General features: G+C 42.4%; 1 protein-coding gene across 11 annotated transcripts in view; it reads left to right on the top strand.

Annotated features, from left to right (window-relative positions):
* The window catches only part of FRMD4B (FERM domain containing 4B), a 323079-nt gene that overhangs the window by 167152 nt on the left and 134528 nt on the right, over positions 1–21399 (top strand). Inside the window, exon 1 of one of the 11 annotated variants that reach the window (XM_058728804.1) lies at positions 9536–9792. The exons of the other annotated variants lie outside the window; for them this stretch is intronic. Within the exon in view, the coding sequence (XP_058584787.1) occupies positions 9769–9792 (24 nt within the window). The 5' untranslated portion in view covers positions 9536–9768. Of the gene's footprint in view, positions 1–9535; positions 9793–21399 lie in introns of those variants that run through there. 11 annotated transcript variants of the gene reach the window in all.

A 21399-nucleotide genomic window follows, 5' to 3' on the forward strand; every position in this document is an offset into this window, starting at 1 on the left:
GGAGAGCTTTCTACTTGTTTTACATTCCTTATTCTTTTTTTTTTAAATTGTTTAAAAACATTCATTTTTGAGAGTGAGAGAGACAGAGCATGGGGGGGGGCGGGTGCAGAGAGAGAGGGAGACACAGAATCAGAAGCAGGCTCCAGACTCTGAGCTGTCAGCCCAGAGCCCGACGCGGGGCTCGAACTCACGGACTGCAAGATCATGACCTGAGCCAAAGTCGGACCCTCAACCGACTGAGCCACCCAGGCACCCCTACATTCATAATTCTGAATTTAAATTTTTTATAGCAAGGATATATGTAATTTTTTTTTTTTTTTTAAATTTTTTTTTCAACATTTTTTTTTTTTTTATTTTTGGGACAGAGAGAGACAGAGCATGAACGGGGGAGGGGCAGAGAGAGAGGGAGACACAGAATCGGAAACAGGCTCCAGGCTCCGAGCCATCAGCCCAGAGCCTGACGCGGGGCTCGAACTCACGGACCGCGAGATCGTGACCTGGCTGAAGTCGGACGCTTAACCGACTGCGCCACCCAGGCGCCCCTATATGTAATTTTTTATAATCTGTAAAGCATCCTATTCCAAACAGTTGATCCAGGTTACTGTGAAAAGTGTTTCTGGGGAACAGGGATCTGTCCTATGTAATCCTGTGTCATTGCATCCAGTGTGTAGTATGTCTCCCCAAGTATTTGTCTTGTGTGTCCACTTAATAATGATTACTAATCATTACCGGAAGGATTACTATTGAGTAAAAAGTAATATTTCTCCTCATCTGAGTACCACAGATTTTTTTTTTATCATTAAAATAATATAAATCCAGGAACACCAGGGTGGCTCAGTTGGTTAAGTATCTGACTCTTGATCTTTGCTCAGGTCATGATCTTATGCTTCGTGAGATCAAGTCCCATGTTGAGCTTCACAATGACAGCATGAAGCCTGCCTGGGATTCTCTCTCTTTCCCTCTCTCTCTGCCCCTCCCCTGCTCTCTCTCTCTCTCTCTCTCTCTCTCTCTCTCTGTGTGTGTGTGTGTGTGCCTCTCTCAAAATAAGTAAATAAACTTTAAAAAAAATAAATAACATAACATAACATAAATCCATTAATACAACTGTTATAGAAACGCATGGCCTAGGGGCACCTGGTGGTTCAGTGGGTCTTGATTTCGGCTTAGGTCATGATCTCGTGGTTTGTGAGTTCGAGTCCCGCATCAGACTCTTTGCTGACAGTGTGGAGTCTGTTTGGGATTCTCTCTCTCCCTTTCTCTCTGTCCCTTCCTCTCTCTCTCTCTCTCTCTCTCTCTCTCAAAATAAATAAATAAACTTTAAAAAATGAAATAAATGCATGGCCTAGAGTGAAGCTACTTTATCAGTGATATGTATTCACCAGATATTTTCTAAACCTAGAGTGGCATACATATTTACATTAATATAATTTTTTACAAAGGTGAGATCATCCTATTCATCTAATTTTGAAATGTATTTATTTACTGACATATTTAAGTTCTGATCTCTCATTATTTTCCATAACTGTGATATGGAATATCTATTCCATATTATATTCTATGATATGAATATACCATAATTAATTTCCCCAGTCTCCTACCAGGCATTTAGGTTGCTTCCAGTTTTTACTAAGTGCTAAAGTGAACATCTTTGTATGCAAAACATTTGTGGGAGAATTTCAGCAAGATAAATACCTTGTTTGGAAATAATTTGGATTTCCAAAAAGGTTGCACCAATTTATGCTGCTGTAGAATGAACAAGAATCCTTCTTTTCCATACCCTAGCCAACAACTTTTGATTTATACCACTCTCCTAGCCAAAAAATTTATATTGCAGACCTTTGTTTCATTTTATTTCATTTATTAGTGGAGCTGTCCCATTTTCAAACTTTCTTATGGGCCATAATGCTTGGAACACTGGAGTTGTTCTTGCCTGAGAACATCAGGAGAATCACATTCTGCATTTTATCACAGTATAAATTGGTTTGCATGTTTTCAGAGCCAGACTTGAGAGCAAATTTTAGTCTCATAGAAAATGTCATCTCAAAGTAGTATGGTATTCTCTTGTATAGTTAAAATAAGTTTATGTAGAGCATTGCTGGGTTAAAATCCAAGTATCCTAAAGATACATTTGCATTTTCCCTCTCTGTCATGCACTGCCACCTTAAGATTTAGAAATAGTGGGGAATAGTTCTTTCTATGTTTGCTATCCTGTTTGATTTCATACTGTGGTTTCCCCCATTTACTATTTAGTGGATTTCAGCAATTTTGCTTTTTCTCTTCTATGAATGTTCTGTACTCCATTTAGATAAGCTGGAAAGGAATCACAAAGGCCTTTATTTATTTATTTTGTAACAAGGGATAAAGCTTGGGGCAGGAGAGCAAAACGGCACCCCATTTATTTTCTCTTTTTCATCTTAGATGCCCTAGGCCTTTGAGCTTATTTGGCCCTCTAAATCCATATTTATTAACTTAAATATAATTTTTCCAGAGTTGAACTGTCTCGATGAGATTTCATAGCCACAAGTGACCATGAAATTGTCTTTTGTCTCATTTTGGGAGCCACCAGAACTGAGGACTTAGGTGGTGGAAACTGCTCGTCCCATTAATGTCGTGGCTGTTCAGAAGCTAGCGCCTTGAGGGTGATGATGGGTTGACCTGCAGACCCATTTGCGTATAGCCTTCCACCAGGGCCAACCTAACTCAGAGGTAAATTGGAATTGCCACAGGAAACCCTTCAACGAGGGCTTGCCTCATGTTTTAGCTGTGCAGCACTCCCCATTGGCGTTCTGCCAGCTCCCCACTCTCTTTTGGAGGTGCCCACCATGCACATGGCAAAAGGGCAGGTCCCCGTGCAGATTTCCTACCGTGGCTGCTAAGGAGGCTAGATCTTACTCTGTCTGCCTTCCAGTTCAACTAGAGGACAGGCCCAAGGCCTCAACCTGGCCCCCGGCACCTGTGCACTCCTGCTCTTGGAATGGTGAGCTGGAGGAGCAAACATTTGGAAGTGAGAACCACAAAGGCAGCAGTGGCCATGCAGCACAGACACGATGGTTGCATGACATGATACTGGCTGTGTTTGTTCCCTTATGGGTTCTCTTGTTCTCCATTCATTTTCTGAGCCTGCTTCCAAGAGCCAATTTTTCCCCCTTCTTCCATCCTAAGAGGCCTGATTTGGTCAGGAATCAATATCACCCTCCATGCAACTTGGGAATATTCTGGCTACTCCCTAAGCTAGTGCTTCCCAACTTTTTTTCATGTCATGGAGCACATATGATAATGTTGGTATGGCACCCAGGGTAAATGTTTATGAGGCTGCTCAAGGCTTAAGGTAACCAGTGCAGTCTCAGGAAGATATCAAAGACTTCTAGGGTCACGTCCAGAGGACCCAGGAGCTGACTCCAAGAATTGACCAAGATGCAACAGTTCAAACATCAGTAAAGACAATACTTTTAATGGTTTAAAACACATATAATGTATTTATATGCAGTGTTTATAAATACTTAAAAAAAATTTTTTTAATGTTTATTCATTTTTGAGAGAGAGTCAGAGAGCATGACTGGGTGAGGGGCAGAGAGAGAGAGAGGGAGACACAGAACTTGAAGGAGGCTCCAGGCTCTGAGCTGTCAGCACAGAGCCCAATGCGGGGCTCGAACCCACGAACCGTGAGATCATGACCTGAGCCGAAGTCGGACGCTCAACTGACTGAGCCACCCAAGCACCCCAGTGTTTATAAATACTTAAAAAAATCATTTGGGCCACCATTGGAAGTGCCAAGTCATTATCTTGAAAACTGGTAAATAAAGGTAAAGAGTCAAGCATTTGCCCTATGTCTCCTGTAATGAATCCTGTCACTGGGTAACCTGTTAATAGATGAAGGGAAATTTCTTTTTTTTTAAGTTTATTTATTTATTTTGAGAAAGAGAGTGAGAGTAAGCAAGCATGGGGGAGGGAGAGGGGAAGAGAGAGAGGGAGAGAGAAAATCGCAAGCAGGTTCCATGCTGTCAGTGCAGAGTCCAAGGCAGGACTCGATCTCACAAACCATGAGATCATGATCTGTGCTGAGAACCAGAACCTGATGCTTAACCGACTGAGCCACCCAGGTGCCCTGAGGGGAAATTTCTCATTACTGAAATATTCTTGCTAATAAATAAAGGGTGACAAATAGAAGGTCACCATATTGCAATCCTTAATTCATTAAATGATGTAGCTATTGAGCTAACATCAAAAAAGAGAAGGCCCTCCTAATGGAGGAACACACTTGGTAACCTATGAGACAATCTTGCCAAAGATGATGCATCTGGAATCTGATTGAGTCTTCAGATTCAACCAACTTATGGGAAATACAGTGGATAGAGGACCATGTTAAATGACACCATACAGATATAATCAGCAAAACTCAGCTGGTGAAATGTACAGGATAAACAGCTCAGTTTCTTCAATAAATAAATTACAATGAGATAGAAGAGAGAAAGAAAGCAAGATGAGTGGAAGGGAAAACTATAGGTTAATAGAGATTCAGGAGAAGTATTGACAAATTGTAAAGTATGGACCTTTTCCAGGTCAAAATGGAAACAAACTTGAAAAAAACACATTAGCAAGACAACTGGAAATTTGAGCACTAACTGGAAATCTGATGATACTAAGTAATATTGTCACTTTTTTTTTTTTTAACATAATTGGGGTTATGCTTTTAAAAAGAGTCCTTATCTTTGGGCACCTGGGTGGCTCTGTCATTAAGCATCTGACTTCGACTCAGGTCATGATCTCGTAGTTCATGAGTTCAAGTCCCACATCAGGTGAGCTTGAGCCCCACTTCTTTCTCTCCCTCCCCCTCCCTCTCTCTCTCTCTGCCCCTCACTCATTTGCTCCCCTCTCTCTCTCAAAAAACAAAAGAGTCCTTATCTTATACATTGAAATATTTACAGATTAAAGTATTTGAATGCTTAGATTTGCTTCAGAGTAAAAGGACAGAAGGACAGAAAGTGGATGAGAGCATTAATGAAACAAGATCAGCCATGTGTTCATAAGTGTTGAAACTGGGTGAAGGATACATGAGGGTTCATTGCACAGGCTGTCACTTTTTGTAAGGGCTTGGAATTTTCCATCATAAAAAGTTTTGTTTCGTTTTAAAAGAAATGCAAAGGGAGAGGGGAAAAAGAAAAAACAAAAACAGAGTCTTCAGAAATACAGGAAGGAAACCTAGGAGCATGCCTGTGTACTAACCCCTGGACACATTGCTCATTGCCTGCAGTGGCCAAATGGAAAGGCTGTATAAGAATGTCAGCCCTGGGTTCGAATCCTGTTCTACACCCAACTGGGGGACTTTTAGTGCCAGATTCGCTAAGGCTCAATTTCTCGTTTGTAAGATAGAGATGAACTACTCCCCATTTCAGAGGGTTGTTGTTCGGATAAAAGAAGATAATCTGTATAGCATAGGGCCTTGGACCTAGTACCAGTTGGCACTCAGTAAATATGGGCTCTTGACTATTATTTTATTGCGTGTAGCATTTAAAATCAGAAAATTAGGCAAAAGTGAATACATGCACTTTTCAATGGATGTTGGAACATTTTTGATGATTTCTGAACTCCAAGGCCTTTTTTGGTTCCTTTTTCCAAACACGGAAATGAGATCAGATTTTGTAGTATTTATGTCCATCGCCTGAAAAACTGCATGAACCTTATGATGGCACCAAATCAGAAGTCCCTGATCTGGTCCTGTGAAGCAGACAGAAAGGAAACCCTCACATTGCTTACCTTTCTTCCTCTGTCTTTTTCACCTCTGTTTTTCCATTTATGGTTAAGAAAGTGAGAGAATCTGCCTAGAACAAGAAACTTCCCTCTTTTTCTTCCTGGAGGGGAACATGAGTAATGGACTTTTCCATCAGGGTTGTTTTTCCTGGACATGGTGTCCCCCCTCCAACTGCTAAAACATGTGATCCTGAAGGAGACCGTAAATAAACTTCAAATATTCCTTATCGGTCAGTGATGCTGTCCCAGTTTCTAATAAATTATGTAGTAGTTTTCTGTATTTGGTGTTCTTCCTTTTAATTTTAAGTTTATTTATTTATTTTGAGAGTGAGAGAAAGCACGAGTCAGGGAGGGGCAGAGAGAGGGAGAGAGAGAGGGAGAGAGAGAGAGAGAGAGAGAGAGAGAGAAAGAGAGAGAATCCCAAGCAGGCTCCACACTGTCAGCACAGAGCCCGACGCAGGGCTTGAACCCAAGAACCGTGAGATCATGACCTGAGCTGAAGCCAGATGTTTAACCAACTGAGACACCCCGGCACCCCGGTGCTCTTCCTTTTAAAACAGAAGTTCTATTTGGGACACCTGGGTGGCTCAGTCAGTTGAGTGTCCAACTCTTGATTTCAGCTCAGGTCATGATCCCAGGATGGTAGGATCGAGGACCAAGATGGGCTTCCGAGCTGAGTGTGGAACCTGCTTGGGATTCTCTCTCTCTCTCTCTCTCTCTCTCTCTCTCTCTCTCTCTCTCTCTCTCAAATAAATAAAGAATTACAAGACAGCAGAACTTTAAATCAAGTATGGGCCATTTCTGAGCATGGGATCCTGGAGGGACTACACAGGTCACACACTCATTAGGCCAAGCGCCTAATAGACACCCAAAACTAGTTATTGGAGTGAATGCAAATCTAAGAAAAGCCAGTCTCCAAAGAGCTCTGACATACAAACTGATAAAAGATTATGAACAGAAACCAGCCTGTGTGTGAAAGGGGTGCATAATTTCTCAACCGCAGGGTTGGCCGTGAGGTGAAAAAGAAGATGTCCACTCTGTTCTCCTTGCAAAACACCAACATAGGCTGTAAATCCCTTGAGGGTCTTGACTGGAGCGTTTTCATCCTGACTTCCCTCACAGGGCCCTGCACATATGTGGTGCTCAGTGAATATTTGAAATGAACTCAGCTGGTCCTGGGTGTGGAAGGAGAGAAGGATGAGGAGTTATAAAGGAAATACACCTTTCTTTAGTGCAAACCTCACTAAATTCAGGAGGAGGGGAGCTGGCCTTCAAGGTTGTCCTCTTAGTATATGGCAAATGGTTCAGAGCTAGACTCGGCCATCAGATTTTTAGAAAACCAGTACACTGTGGGTGTTGGGATCTTATGGTGCGTTTGGCATTTCTCCAGTATATGAAATGCTCTGTAATGAGAGTGATCATTTTGTGATTAATGCAAAGCATTAATCCACAACAAAAACACACTTCTCTGATCCCTCTAAGTGAGGAGTATGGGATAGAGTTGGTTGTTTTTGTTTTTTGGTTTTTTTTTTCACTATTCCTGAATCACATGTTGATCCCATGATAGGGGGGCATGAGGTTAATCTCACCCTAATCATTTAGATGATGCCCTCATAGAAGAGCAGGGATCTGTTATTAGAAAAAGGTGAATCAGACTCTGAATAGGCAAAACCAACAGACACTCAGACAGTCTCCTTGTTTTAATCCTCCCTCGTGCTCTCACGGCCATAACCTGACCTTGCCCCAGCCCTGTATTTGGGATGTGGGCTTTCACCTGACCCTCCAAGTTGGCCCGGCCTCCCGGTTTTAGCCCATCCTGTTGCCCCAACTCTGAAACTGGTTGTCCAAACTCTGATTTTCTTTCAACATGAAAAATCTCTTCGCGTACAGTCAGAAATGTCTCAATAGTTATCTCAGAAGGCTCTCCAACCCAGGAAGAAAAGTTGACGGTTATGGCGTTTCTACTGCTATATATACGCAAATAGAAGGTTCCCCAAAACATGAAGTAATTCTCCATTTGCCCAGTAAGAAGATTCAAAACACATGTTTGAGGCCAACTTGAATATATGCAAATTTAGGAATGCAGATTACATAGTGGAATATCTGCTTCTAATGTTTTAGATCATTTGTTCTATAAATTGATAATTTGAGTGATAGTTGTCTGGTGCTGTCCCTCTTTTTGAAGTGATCTTATTCAGCCTTCTCACCTGCACCTGTGTGTTGGTCCTGACACAGAAGCCCCTCCTGGACTCATCCTTGTAGGTCTCCTTGGAGTCACTCCTGCTGAAGGCATTTGAGCTACAGCATTTTTTTTTAAATCTCCATATATGGTATTTCATTGGGAAAACTATTGCATGACATTTTTTTCCTTCCCCCATCCATGGTCTCCCAGCCTAACCACCCACAGCATGGCCTTTTAAAGTGAGGTATAAGTGATTCATTTATTCAGTTTTTCTTTCTTTCTTTTTTTCTTCCTTCCTTCCTTCTTTCTTCCTTCCTTCCTTCCTTCTCTTTTTCCCTTTCTTCCTTCCTTCCTTCCTTCCTTCTCTTTTTCCCTTTCTTTCTTTCTTTCTTTCTTTCTTTCTTTCTTTCTTTCTTTCTTTCTTTCTTTCTTTCTTGTAACTCATTTATTCTAACATCCAGGCCCTCCAATTGCAAGATCCCATGCCCACAAATAATTACTAAGTCTGTATTGAATTGTTTGCCATCTTTTCCACTGATTTCTTCAAGTGACCCGTATAAGCATCCAAATTTGGCACTGATTGAGATTGTTTCAGGCTATTGTGCCTTCTCAGACTGTATATTGTGGTTCAAAGTAAGCAGAGTCTTTGAAAGGACTTCAAGGTAAAATCACTTACTGCTCAGGGGTAAGATATCTTTTGGTAGAGGGAAGGACGGAATATTTCCTCATTAAATACATGTGGTATATGCCTATTTGTCAGGCAAATTCTTTGTGTTCTGCATGCATCATGTCATTTAATTCCTCCAACACCTCTAATAAGACAGGGATTTTTATTTCCATTTTACTAAAGAGGAAATGGATTCTCAGAGAAGTCAGGTAGCTTTTCCAAGGACAAACAGCTACCAAAACCCAGGTTTGAGTCTAGAATTCATGTCATTAACCATACCACACACTTGCACAAAATTTCAGAAGGTTCGTTTTTGGGGGGATGGAAGAAGCATGGTACCATGTCAGAAGCTATTACTTAACTGTTCTAAAAATAATATATATATTTATTATTTTTCCTGGATTCTGTATATTTTTCTTTCCACCCCACTTTGGAGTGTAATGTACTGTGATTTTTTTCCCTGGCCATTAAGTTAGTTCAATAGTATTGAACAAATGTCTTTGTTAAATGCAAATAATAAAATAGATCTTTCTGTGAGATCCCAGTCATCCTGCCCAGATTTTTTGTTTGTGGCTGGCATCCCTGCCATTGACTGGTATTAAGATTGCCTCATGGAATTCTGGGTTTCTTTCCAAGTGTAAACGCTGGTGACATAAAATGGCTATGAGTACACAGTTTGAGTTCCATATTATTTCTGTTTATAGCATTAAGTCACCTGCCTTGTGCAGAATGTGTACCGACTGAAGCGCCAAAAGTGAAGTTTGGATTCTTAGATAGCATAGCCCACCTATGAATGATTATCCATCCCTGATCATGCATCATCCGTGATGTTTAGAGAACAGTAAACAATGTTCCTTCGTGTATTTTAAAGATGTAATAAAGAGAAACTTTAGGTAGCCAAAAGAAATAGAAGTTTTGGGTTTTTTTCCTCCCTGTTGCTCGCCTGACTCATGTTGAAAGGCTTTTGTTTCTAATCAAAGCAACAAACGGTAAGGTCATTTCCTTGCGATTATATGGCAGCGGAAGGCGTCAGGGTTTTTAGGTCCCTACTTCCACCAGCTTGTATTTGGAGAACACACACACACACACACACACACACACACACACACACACGCCACAAGTGCTTAATACATGTGTCCTTTGTCCTGCACATTCTCTCCAGTCCCTTTAAATGAGCCGAGATCATGGTTCGGAGGTAAGAACAATTTCTCTTACAATATTCTGATAGTGTAATTGTGCTTTGTGAGCTCTTACTGGCATTTCTTAGGAAAATCTTGGGCAGATTTTAATATTATACAGCGGTGGAGTAATCTACGTACTAATTAGTACGTACGTACTAATGTTCTAGAATCTAACTTTCAGAAAAGGAAACTCCAAGAAAAGTTTATCTCCACTCTTTGCAAAAAAATTACTCCTTCCAAAGAAAATTGGAAATGCTCCAGTTTGATACCAAAGTGAAGATGGTCCAAACACCCATCTTTTGGAGGGTTTTCCTGTCATTGTTTTAAATGCTATCTCTGCTCCCTCAAAGGTCCTAAAAGGGACCTTTACTTTGTTTTTAGTTGGGATTTCTTGTTTTTACTTTGGAACTTTGGCAATTGTTGTTGAAGTGTGTCCTTCTACCTTACCGCTCCCCACCCCCCAACCCTTTTTCTTTTCTGTCTTACTTACTTTCTTTTTTTGTGGGTGTTAATTTTGAAGGCTTGAGCTCCTTTATGAATATGGAAAGGACAGGGAGACAGCAGTAACTATGTCAGTAAGCAGCACGAAAATGCTTTTGGATTTCCAGTTGTTAATCATGCCCGCGGCACAATGTGTTTGGAGCCTTCTCTATCTTTGTGAGCGCTTGGCAGCAAAGATTCTGTGGGGATCTAGAACTCATTAGTAGCCTTTCTAAAAGGACCTATTAATGTCTGTCCCTGTCTTGCCTGGAAAAAAGGAGCAGGAAAAGTGAATTTTGTCCCTGAGTCTAGTTAATGGTGAAGACTCTATGTGATCAGAATTGAGCGGCTCAAGGGAGTGACCTTGGTAATATCATTTTGGGGGATGGCTATCAATTAATTCATAAAACTTGCATGATTTGTCAGAGGAAGTTCTACATCCTAATTTCAGGGAGGCTGTTTTTTTTTTCTTTCCTTCCTTGTAAGGTGGTGTTGATAAACTCATCGAGTTTAACTCTGAGTGTCCTTTTTTTTTTTTTTTTTTTTTTTTTGCCCTGATAGGTAGATGTTGGATATGGAGGAGGGGAGGGAAATCTGGGTTGACTTTAGAAAACAAAGGAAATTGTCTCATCCAGGAGACTGCAAAACCCTTGGGTATAGAAGGAAGTCTGTGGAGGAAGTGGGTAGGATTGGGTACAGAAGAGAAACCTCAAGGAAATAAATACATCACAATAGGGACTGGGATAATACCCCCTTGCCATAATATAACACCACATGTGGCCTGAGAAACAAATCAGTGCTCTCTAAATCAGCTCTATCTAAAGGTATCTAATGACCTGAAGGTCTAGAAGGGAATATAGTCTTATCCACAATGTAGTCCTTCGACCTGCTTTTCAGACTGGCATTATGGTGACACATTATGGACATTAGATGGTCCAATTCTTTAGATTCAGGCCATAGAACCTCCCTAAACTCTCTTGCAATCCAGCCCCTTCAGAAATCAGAAACTATACTTCTTAGCAGAAGATCTAAAATATTCCCAGACATTCCAAATCCCAGTCCAAAGCATATTCTGTGTATTCCAGTGTATCATTTATTCATCCCTCCATTTGGAGCCTACAGGCTCCAAAGTGGTGGCTACTAGAAGGGAGGTCCTTACCCACAGATACTACACCCCCTGCCATGGGGCTCAATTACTTTTGGGAGAGCAGGGAATGGGTGGTGGACAATAAGATTGGTTGAGTAGAATTCTAAGGTACGTTTATGCCATTATTGGAGCCAGAAGAAACCTTGTAAGTTGCTTTGGCTGGTCCCTTCATTCTATCATTGACAAGATTAAAATTCAGAGTAGTGGGAGAATGTTCTGAAGATCTCACGTCCCATTAAGGGCAGGGCACAGCCTACAGTCTTCAGAGTTCTGATTCTGTATTCTGTCCACCACTGTGTTGTTTCTAGGAACAGCTGATTGCTTTGTCTAATTTCCAGCCTCTCTGAATTACATGCAACTGGGGTTATTTCTCGTGTATGCATTTCTGTCTTGGAGTACAAATGTGGACACTACATCCCAGATGAAGTTTTGCTTCTTATTCACTGCTACAACTGCTGGCAAAAACCAACAGGCAAGTGGGTGAAAGACCCCCAAGAAAATGAACCCGCTGTCCTGTCACTTTCACCACAAGCTGTAGTGCTAGGTAACAACATACTCACTTTCTCCTTGCTTTGAAAATATTGTAGGAACCTAAAAATATTAGTGAGTTCTTAGTGAAGGCCTGTGTCAAGATCAGTTCAAGTAGGAGACCTTTGTTTGTCCCTGATATGGATTTCACGAAATTCCAATTAAGACTTTTTGGGGGGCAGGGGGAGGGTGCCTGGGTGGCTCAGTTGGTTAAGCCTGTAGCTCTTGACCTCAGCTGAGGTCTTGATCTCCGGGTCATGAGTTCAAGACCCGTGTTGGGCTCTACACTGGGCATGATGCCTACTTTAAAAAAAGGATAAAGACTTTTTTCTTTTGCTTGATGTTGGAAAACTGCAACGTTTTTTTAAGTTTATTTATTTATTTTGAGTGAAACAGTGATCAGGAGAGGGGCAGAGAGAGAGGGAGAGACTCCTCAAGCGGTCAGAGCGGAGCCCAATGTGGGGCTTGAACCCATGAAACCGTGAGATCATGACCTGAGTCAAAAACAAAGCCAGACGCTCAACCTACTGAGCCACCCAGGCGTACCAAGAAAAACTGCAAACATTTTTGAATGAATAGCTTTTTAAACTAGAAAGATAAAGCTGAATATAGGCTAAAATATACATTAACATATGTTAATATAATCTGGCAAGGATAGGCAGACAGTTTATCGTTCCAATAAAAGCAAGTGGAAAAAAGCAAGATATTGGGCACATTCTGTTTATTTTAGATTTTTTTTTCTTAAAGGAAGCCTTTGTAGATGGGGCTGTAAAGATAGGTTCACTTCTGTTCTCTTACACTGGTTTATTTTCTCTTTTGATTTTGTTTCCTTCTGTCCCTGGGAGTTACAATGAACAAGTCAGCAATATTTGTATTTATGTTCAAGATTTTACTTAATGCCACCTTTTCAATTTGATGTATTTATATTCAGGTTTTCGAGGCAGGAATGGAATTAGTGAGAAACTGACCCTCCGTAATAGAGAATCTTTTTCTGATAGAACAGTGGGACGTAGCTGAACAGCACAGTGGACAGAGAGGGGCCTGGATTCCAGGTCTAACTCTGCCGCTTACTGATCTGCTCTGCGGCCTTAGGAGAGTTACTTCTTCCCATCCAGGCCTCCAGGTCCACATTTGTGGGTGTAGAAGTTAGACTAATGCTGAGGCTCCTTTCCACCTCTAATTATTTGTAGTTACTGCCCTGTCACCCAGAAAAATTGGAGCTCGGTCTGTCTGCTTACTCGCATCTCCGTCTCCCTCGTTCCTCTCTGTCCTCTCTCCTACTCCTCCACTCCCTTCTTTCTTCCTCTTCACTGATACTTTCCTTTTCACCTGGAAAGGAGGTCAGAGCTTGTGCTCCAATGACCCAGGTGCCTGTAAGAGCCAATGGCAGGAGATGAGGGAGGAGCAGACTAAGGTTAGAGTTGGAAATGGTGAAATTACTGAACCTGGAATCAGACACTGAGATCCCCTCGAGAAAAAAATCAGAACCTTGCGAGTGGTGGATACAACTCTCGTACTGAGATGTAACGCTGCTCCTTGGATTCCAAATTCCTTAGAAGTCAACACATATCTCCCGGGTGTGTACTGCATCCATGATGGGCCAGGTGTGGGCTCACAAAGGTGAATAGATGCATCCACTACACTTATGAAGCCTCAACCGGCAGGAGAGTGTGAACAGGAAATCTCCAATGACTCAGTAGCTCTTACAAGCTTCACTTGTATTTCATTTGCCACTCACTCTTGGGGAGTGTAAAAAGCTTTTGACAGGAGGGGCACCTGGGTGGCTCAATCAGTTAAGTGTCCAACTTCAGCTCAGGTCATGATCTCTCCGTTTGTGAGTTCAAGCCCTATGTCGGGCTCTGTGCAGACAGCTCAGAGCCTGAAGGCTGCCTCAGATTCTGTTTCTCTCTCTGTGTCCCTCCCCAACTCATGCTCACGCACACTCTCGAATATAAACATTAAAAAAAAAAAAAAAAAGCTTTTGATGGGAAATGGATGTGAATAGCGGAATTTTGTCTGATTTTGAGGTCAAAGGGCTAAACTGACAAGGGTGTATTTAGGTAGAAATCAGACAATGTCGACTGCAACAGTGACACCTAACATACCTAGCGGCCCACTGGTAAAAGTTCTGTTTTTGATGGGCTCTGTCTAAATGACACCAGAGACAGAGGAAGTGGTAAGAGTGCGGTGTTCTGCACCTTAGCCTGTAAACCCTGCTTTGCCACTTAGGAGCTGACCCTCTGATGGGGATCGTTACAATTACCTTATAAGGTTGTTGAGATTAGAGCTAGCCTCTGGCACTGAAGCCACACCCAATAAAGGGCAGTTAATATTAGCTAGTATATTATGATATATATTCTTATTATAGGTTCTTAATATATAATATATATTATAATGTATAATACAGTTTATATATACATAATATAATATATTAACTTAATATTATTTGATAGTATTATTTTTCATGTAGCCCAAGTACAGGAAATAAAGTGTCATGAAAATAGACAGACAGCAGCAGAAGATAGGGTGTGCACAGTAATGAATGGTTAATTTTTTTCAGGGCCCTTTACGTTCACGGTAGCGTAAATATGAATCAGTTATTCATCACCCCACATTTGGATCTCTGCACATCTTGCCATTGTAAGGATGTTTACCAGCCTTCCATCGTTTTGGACACATGGGGCTTACCCGACCCTGTAGTCATTTATCTGGATGTCACTGCGCACAAGTTCACGAATCAATAATTGCAATGTGTCCATTGCAGCCTTCGACCTTGACCTTCAGGTCAAGTTGCCCACCTTTTAAAGGACCTGGTTCTAAATGACTTTAAGGATATGGACCCAATACAAATCTGATCAAAGTTATAGAAAGTCTTCCTGGCAAGATTCTCACCAACACATTTTGCTTATGTTGGGGGAAGGGACAATATTTTCAAGCCTCTCTAACCTCATTAATAGACCTGTGAGAGGTCTGTGGATTCCAGCTAAAGAACTGGAATAAACAGTGTGTCTTTCAGAGAAATGGTGAGAAACGAGTTGGCCTCTGTGTGATGCCCAAGAAACGAGTTTTTCTGGAACTTTGAGCACCTAACCTTGTTTTAGCCCCTACAAGTGTGGTGTCCTGGAATTGACACAGGCTCTGTAGAAGGGACTTAGAATCCAAGAGCGAGTCCTGACGCCTCCTCCTCCGCAGCTGTTGATTCTGCTCCTCTGGGGACAGGAGTCGTACCTTTAGCAACAACCGGGGTGTGGAGGAGGCTGGCTCCATCTTGGTACTTGGCCTTGTGTTGAGTTGAGAGTAAGGTCACTCTAGTGGAACCTGAAGGTAATTGCTCTGTTCACCAGTAGAACAGCCATCTGGCTTCAGGGATTCATCTGAAAATCAGATTTGGCAGTTCGATGTAGAGCAACTGAATGTTGTTTGCGGAAACCGTGCACATCCCCAAGCGCCCACCTCAAGCTGCAAGCACCCCTCTTTATTAGAACAAGTACTGAGCTCCTACACACCCACAAATCCTGCTTTGCATCTTTTTTCCTTCTTTTTAAGATAAACTACTCATCGGGGCGCCTTTGTGGCTCAGTTGGTTAAACCACGGACTCTTCCTTGGTTTCAGCTCAGGTCATGATCTCACGGTTTGTGAGTTGGAGCCCCACATTGGGTTCTGTGCTGACAGCTCCGATCCTGCTTGGGATTCTCTCTCTCTCCCTCTCTGCTGAAAAGCAGAGTGCCTTTTCAGGGCGAATGCTACAAGCTAAGAAAGAGAGATTAAGAGGCGGATAGGGTCCCTGGAGAAAGACATCACAAACAAAGTACATCATTATTTAATGACAACTGTAAAAAGTACTACAACGAGAAGTACAGAGAGCTAAAAGAAAAAGTAACACCGTATCAGTGACAGAGCCAGGAGCTATTCCAGACACGCTATATGCACCAGCTCATTTAAACCTCAGAGCAAGACACCACTATTGTATCCATCACGCAGATCAGGAAAGTGAGTAACAGAGAGATGAGGTCCTTTGCTCATGGCCCTGCCGTTAGCAAATTAGCTAAATTAGGATTTGAGCCTCAAGCAGTGTGAGTCCCGAGTCTTTAATGGTAACAACGACACAATGGCTTCTACTACGATAAAATGACTTTTAGTCTATGTTTCTAAGGATAAATGGGATTAGATGGGCACTTGCCACCCTCTCTTGTGCTTTGAGGTGGGAAGAATATCACACAGAAGAAAAACTAGGAGAGAACCAGGTGGCCGGAGCCCAGAGAGGGAGGGAAGACTAGGCAGGAAGTGGGGCAGGGGGTGGGGGGAGGGTAGTAGGGGCAAGTCCAGGTGGACTGCCTAAGGGAGGGGAGCTTTCTTCTGACTGAATTCGATCAGTTCTGAAGTTAACCCCCCCCCCCCCCACCGCCATAAAGACCCTCTCGGGAGCCTATAATGTAAAGAAATCCAGGGGAGTTCTCCTGAGCTGACTAGATTATTTCAGATCAGCTTACTCTTATGGATAGAAAACAACCTGCTTGAGGATGTTTATGTGTGTCAGCCACCTGTCCCATTGGTGTCTTTTCCAAGCCAAACATGTTTTCTGCCTTTCCTGGGGCCTGCAGAACTACAGTGTTCCATAAGGGTCCACACAGCCTCGTTGCCCCTGTGGCTGGTTCAATCATCATCATCAGCAGCAGCAGCAGCAGCATATCATGGCTCACACTTTGTGGCTGACGCTGTGTTGGTCGCTTCCCGTGCATTCTGGTGTTTCAGCCTCAGATCCATGAGGTAGCCAGGTTCTGTTACTCTCCATACTTTTCAGTTAAAGAAACCGATTTACAGGGGCGAAACACGATTTACAAGGTCCGACCGGCAGAGTCAGGGCTTGCATCCAATGTCCAAGCCCACCCAGGCTTCACCCTACACCATGTTGCCTCCCCACGCAGGGCACTTCTTATATTACAGATGTGAAAAACATCCAACATTAATGATAGAACCGATTCTCACGCTTGGGTTTGACATTAAGTTTCATTGTCTAGGCCAAAAGTTAGATTTCATAGGGAAAAACAAAACAAAACTAAATAGAACACCATGGATCTTCCCCATGACCTGAAGCAGCCTGTAAACATGTTACAGATTTACTAGCCCAAGAGATACTTTACCAGCCCAACAGCACCTGAATTAGCAACACTGGCAAAAAAAACCAGAGGGATCTCAAGGGGGTGGGGCATCTGTATTTGGATACTAACCAGTAGGTGTTTGTAAGAGAGAAGTAAGAGGCAAAACAATAGTTTTAATAGGCATTGGGTGCAGACTGTGTGCCAAGCTCTGTGCTAAGTGCCTTACATGTATTCATTCATTTATTCCTCACAACTAACCTTATGAAGTTGGTCATATTCATATCTCCATTTAACAGATAAGAACCAGAGGACTTGTTTCTCTTTCTTCCACTTTTGTCCCTCTCTGCCCTAATCTCATAGTAACCAGATTTTTCTTGTATGGGTGTCCCCAGATCATGTCTCCCCTATACCTAAAAGCCTCCAATAGCCTTCCCCTGCATTTAAAATAAAGCCCGTGTTCCTTACTACAGCCCACAGTGAAGTAAATGACACAGCCCAGTGTTTTTCAGACTTCTGCGTGTGTCCGAGTGACCTGGAGGGCTTGCTAAAGCAGATGGCTGAGCGCCACTCTGCATTTCTAACAAGCTCTGGATGGTAGGGACCACACTTCGAGAACCACTGATAAACTCTGTGACCTTGTCTCCCCTGTCCTTTTCCTTTTGGTGGCCAAGCTCCAGCCACACTTGCTGCCATTTTTTTTTTTTTTTTCTTAAACTGTTGAAGTCTCTGAGTCTCATCACTGAGAAGTGATGAGTCGTCACTCCCAAGGGAGTGAACCTTGGCTCTTGAGGGACAAAAAACAAAACAAACAAAAGAAAACCCCACAGACATTGCACTAGTTTGTGGCCCTCCAAAGCTCAACTCCACCCAACAGGAATACAATATATCTGTGTTATCAAAATTTCACGGAGAAGGAGAGCATTAGGGGGGAAAATGTCTAGAGAGGATCCTTAAGAGTGCAATAGTGAAAAAAAAAGTTGTGCCATGTATCTTAAACAAGGCATACTCCTGCCACAGGGCATTAGCACTTATTTGGCCGTCTGTCTGGAACGTTCTTTTCCCAGATATTCCCAAGACTAACTCCTTATCATTCCCATCACAGATTAAGTGTCATTTCCTCAAGTAGCCCCTTCCTGACAACGCTAACATAGTAATTTTCCTGCATCACGTTATTCTGTGTTCTTGTTTTCATGGTCCTCAGCGTGATCTGAAATCATCCTGTGGATTGGTTGGTTTCTTTGTTGGCTGTCTCCTCTACTAGTGAGCCTATAAGAAAGGAACTCCTTGGCTGTGTCCCTGCTGAATATCCCGAGTCTGTGATAAATTCTGGCACCCAATGACAGCGTGATAACTATTTGTGAATACCGGAATGGATGGTAATCACATACTGGATAAAATGGTCTTGCTGAGATCTGAAGCCAGGCATTCAGACTTTAGACCTCCGGCCTAAGTTCTCCTGAAACCCGAGGGCTGTTGACTGAAAGTACCTCATGGGAAGGATGCAGTCAAAATTTACTGGGCCCCACAGATTACTCTGCTCAACCAGAGTTATCCAACAGGCAAGGGAAAGGAGCAAATTTTCCAAAGCTTTTTCCCAAATTACTTACTTCCAGTCCTATCACTTAATTTGCACACCAGGTTATCACAGGCAGGAAGAAAAGGCGGGGGGGGGGGTGGCGGGGAGAAAATCCCATTCATTTGAGGTGAGGAGATCTGTGCTAAGGATTATAATTTTATCCTCCCATTTTACAAATGAGAAAATGATGGCTCAAAAAAGTTTAATCAAATGCCCAAGGCCACAGAGCCAGCAATTAAAGAAGCTGTGAAGCCCACCATTTTCTTTCTCTTCCTCTGGGATGTCGCCTTGAGGCTGACACATGTGATTATCCACTATCGTTAGAGGGTCGGCCATATTCAAGAGCCAACACACTCCACATCATTTCCTGCATCACAGGGAGTTCTACTGAACAGTGATGCAAAAGATTTGCCATTTTGGGGACACCTGGGTGGCTCAGTCAGTTAAGCATCTGACTCTTGATTTCGGCTCAGGTCGTGATCTCGCAGCTGGTGAGATCGAGCTCTGCATCAGACTCTGCTCTGATGGCCTCAGAACTTGCTTGGGATTCTCTCTCTTTTCTGTCTCTCTGCTTCTCCTCCTGCTCTCTCTCTCTGTCTCTCTCTGTCTCTCTCTCTCTCTCAAAATAAATTAAAAGAAAATATTTTTAGAAACCTACAAAAAAAAAAAAACTTCTGCCCAGTCTTGATTAGGAAAGTGGGAAGGTCACTTAAAATGACCTATCTCATTATCTGTACACCAAAGAAGAATAATTTCTGATCACTTCCATTATGGCATTATATTTATTTGTCTGATTCCCTGCCCACCAAACAAAAGGTACAGTTATTATTTTATCCCCAAGAGCCTGACACACAGTAGGTGCTCAAAAAATATTCATTCACTGCAAAGCAAACCAAATAAATCAATGAATGAAGCCAGCAAAATGGAGAGTGTTGATAATTTGGTGGATATTTGGTATTCTGTAATCAGAGGGAAGCAATGATACAATGGAATACTATTGGGGTGCCTGGGTGGCTCAGTTGGTTAAGCATCCAACTTCAGCTCAGGTCATAATCTTGTGGTTTGTGAGTTCGAGCCCCATGTCGGGCTCTGTGGTAACAGTTCAGAACCTGGAGCCTGCTTCAGATTCTGTGTCCCTTTCTCTCTGCACCTCCCCTGCTCATGCGCTCTCTCTCTCTCTCTCTCTGTCTCTCAAAATAAATAAACATTTAAATTTTTTTTTAAATAAAATGGAGTATTATCCAGTTACAGGAAAAAAAAAATAGCCCAGGTTGCCTTCCATGCCATTTTCATCAATAACTTAACCATTGTGGAGGCGGGGAAGGAGACACACATGAATCTCAGTAAGAACTGAGCGAAACATCGCTTGCCTCTAACACAAAAGGAAAGGCATTGTAATGGAACAAAACAAAGTTCTACAGATACTCCTAATTCCCAGCCACAATGTTTGTGGAAACCTAGGGGTGACTTCTGCAGGTCCCCCACTTTCAGTCCCTGCCAGCACCGCAGGGGCCAATTTCTTTGTATAAATAAATCACGTCTCTTTGATAAAACTGTTCCCCGCTCCAGTGCCTTAAACCCTCTAGGACTCAAAAGGTGTCAGTAGTTAGAATAATAGTTCTCAAGCCAGAAAAACCAGGACTTTCATCACCAGGGCTGTTATAAAATTCTCCAATTAAAAAAAAATTTTTTTTTACATCTATTTATTACTGAGAGACAGAGCATGAGCAGGGGAGGGGCAGAGAGAGGGAGACCCAGAATCTGAAGAAGGCTCCATGCTCCGAGCTGTCTGCACAGAGCCCGGTGCGGGGCTCGAACTCACAAACAGCGAGATCATGACTTGAGCTGAAGTCGGACACTTAACCAACTGAGCCTCCCAGGTGCCCCAAAATTCTCCAATTTTTTAAAAGTGCATTTCTTTTCATTGACTTTAGTCTAAGAAAAGGCTTCAGGGATGGGCAAAGTGAACACTTGAGGCAGCCAGAAATGTGCTAATGGAGCATTGAAGATTCCCAAAGGACCCATGGGTTGGGAGAACTGTATTCTCTTTACAATTCTAATTTCCTGCTAATGAAAGTCTTCCCACTGTCAAATGCACAAGATGAAACATCGCATGTAGGAGCTAACATGTATTTTAGTTGTTGTTGTTGTTGTTTTCAACTTGACTCCTTAGTGAATATTTTGTAAAGGTCAGGAGAATGGGGCAGTAGAAAGCAGGAACTACGATCTAGAGTCTCGGCCCTGTCTAGCTGTGTGACCACGAAGAAGTCATATCCCTTCTTTGGAGGCTTCTGTGGCCTCATCTATGAAATAGGGACAGGACACTCTGGCACGTTAAAACTTGTAAAGTTTAAAAGAAAAAGTAGAAATGAAGGCGCTTTGAAAGTTTAAGCACTCTAGACAGGAAAAGTGGCATTAGTACTAATATAATAGTAATTTATATTACTTGCTCCTTTCTCTGCGGTAGAGTTCAAGGGCAGAGTAGGACCTACTTAGCACCGGAATATGGCCTTTGAGAACATCTACCCTGAAGGGGTGTGTGTAGCAATTGCTTGGTTTTTATTAGTGAAAAGTATAATAATACTCTTAAAACGTGCATGTGCTCTGCTAAGTATTTTATGTATATTATCTCATATGACCCCCCCACCCCCAGCCCTAGGAAGTGGGTACTATTAGTATTCGCATTTTCAGATGGGGAAAACAAGGCTCAAAAGAAGTAAGGTCACCTGAATAAGGCCACACAGGAACTGAAGAGCAGAGCTGGGGTTGAAACCCAAGTCTGTCTGACTC

The sequence above is a fragment of the Neofelis nebulosa genome, chromosome 4 (assembly GCF_028018385.1).
Source record: "Neofelis nebulosa isolate mNeoNeb1 chromosome 4, mNeoNeb1.pri, whole genome shotgun sequence".
NCBI classification, from domain to species: Eukaryota; Metazoa; Chordata; class Mammalia; order Carnivora; family Felidae; genus Neofelis; species Neofelis nebulosa.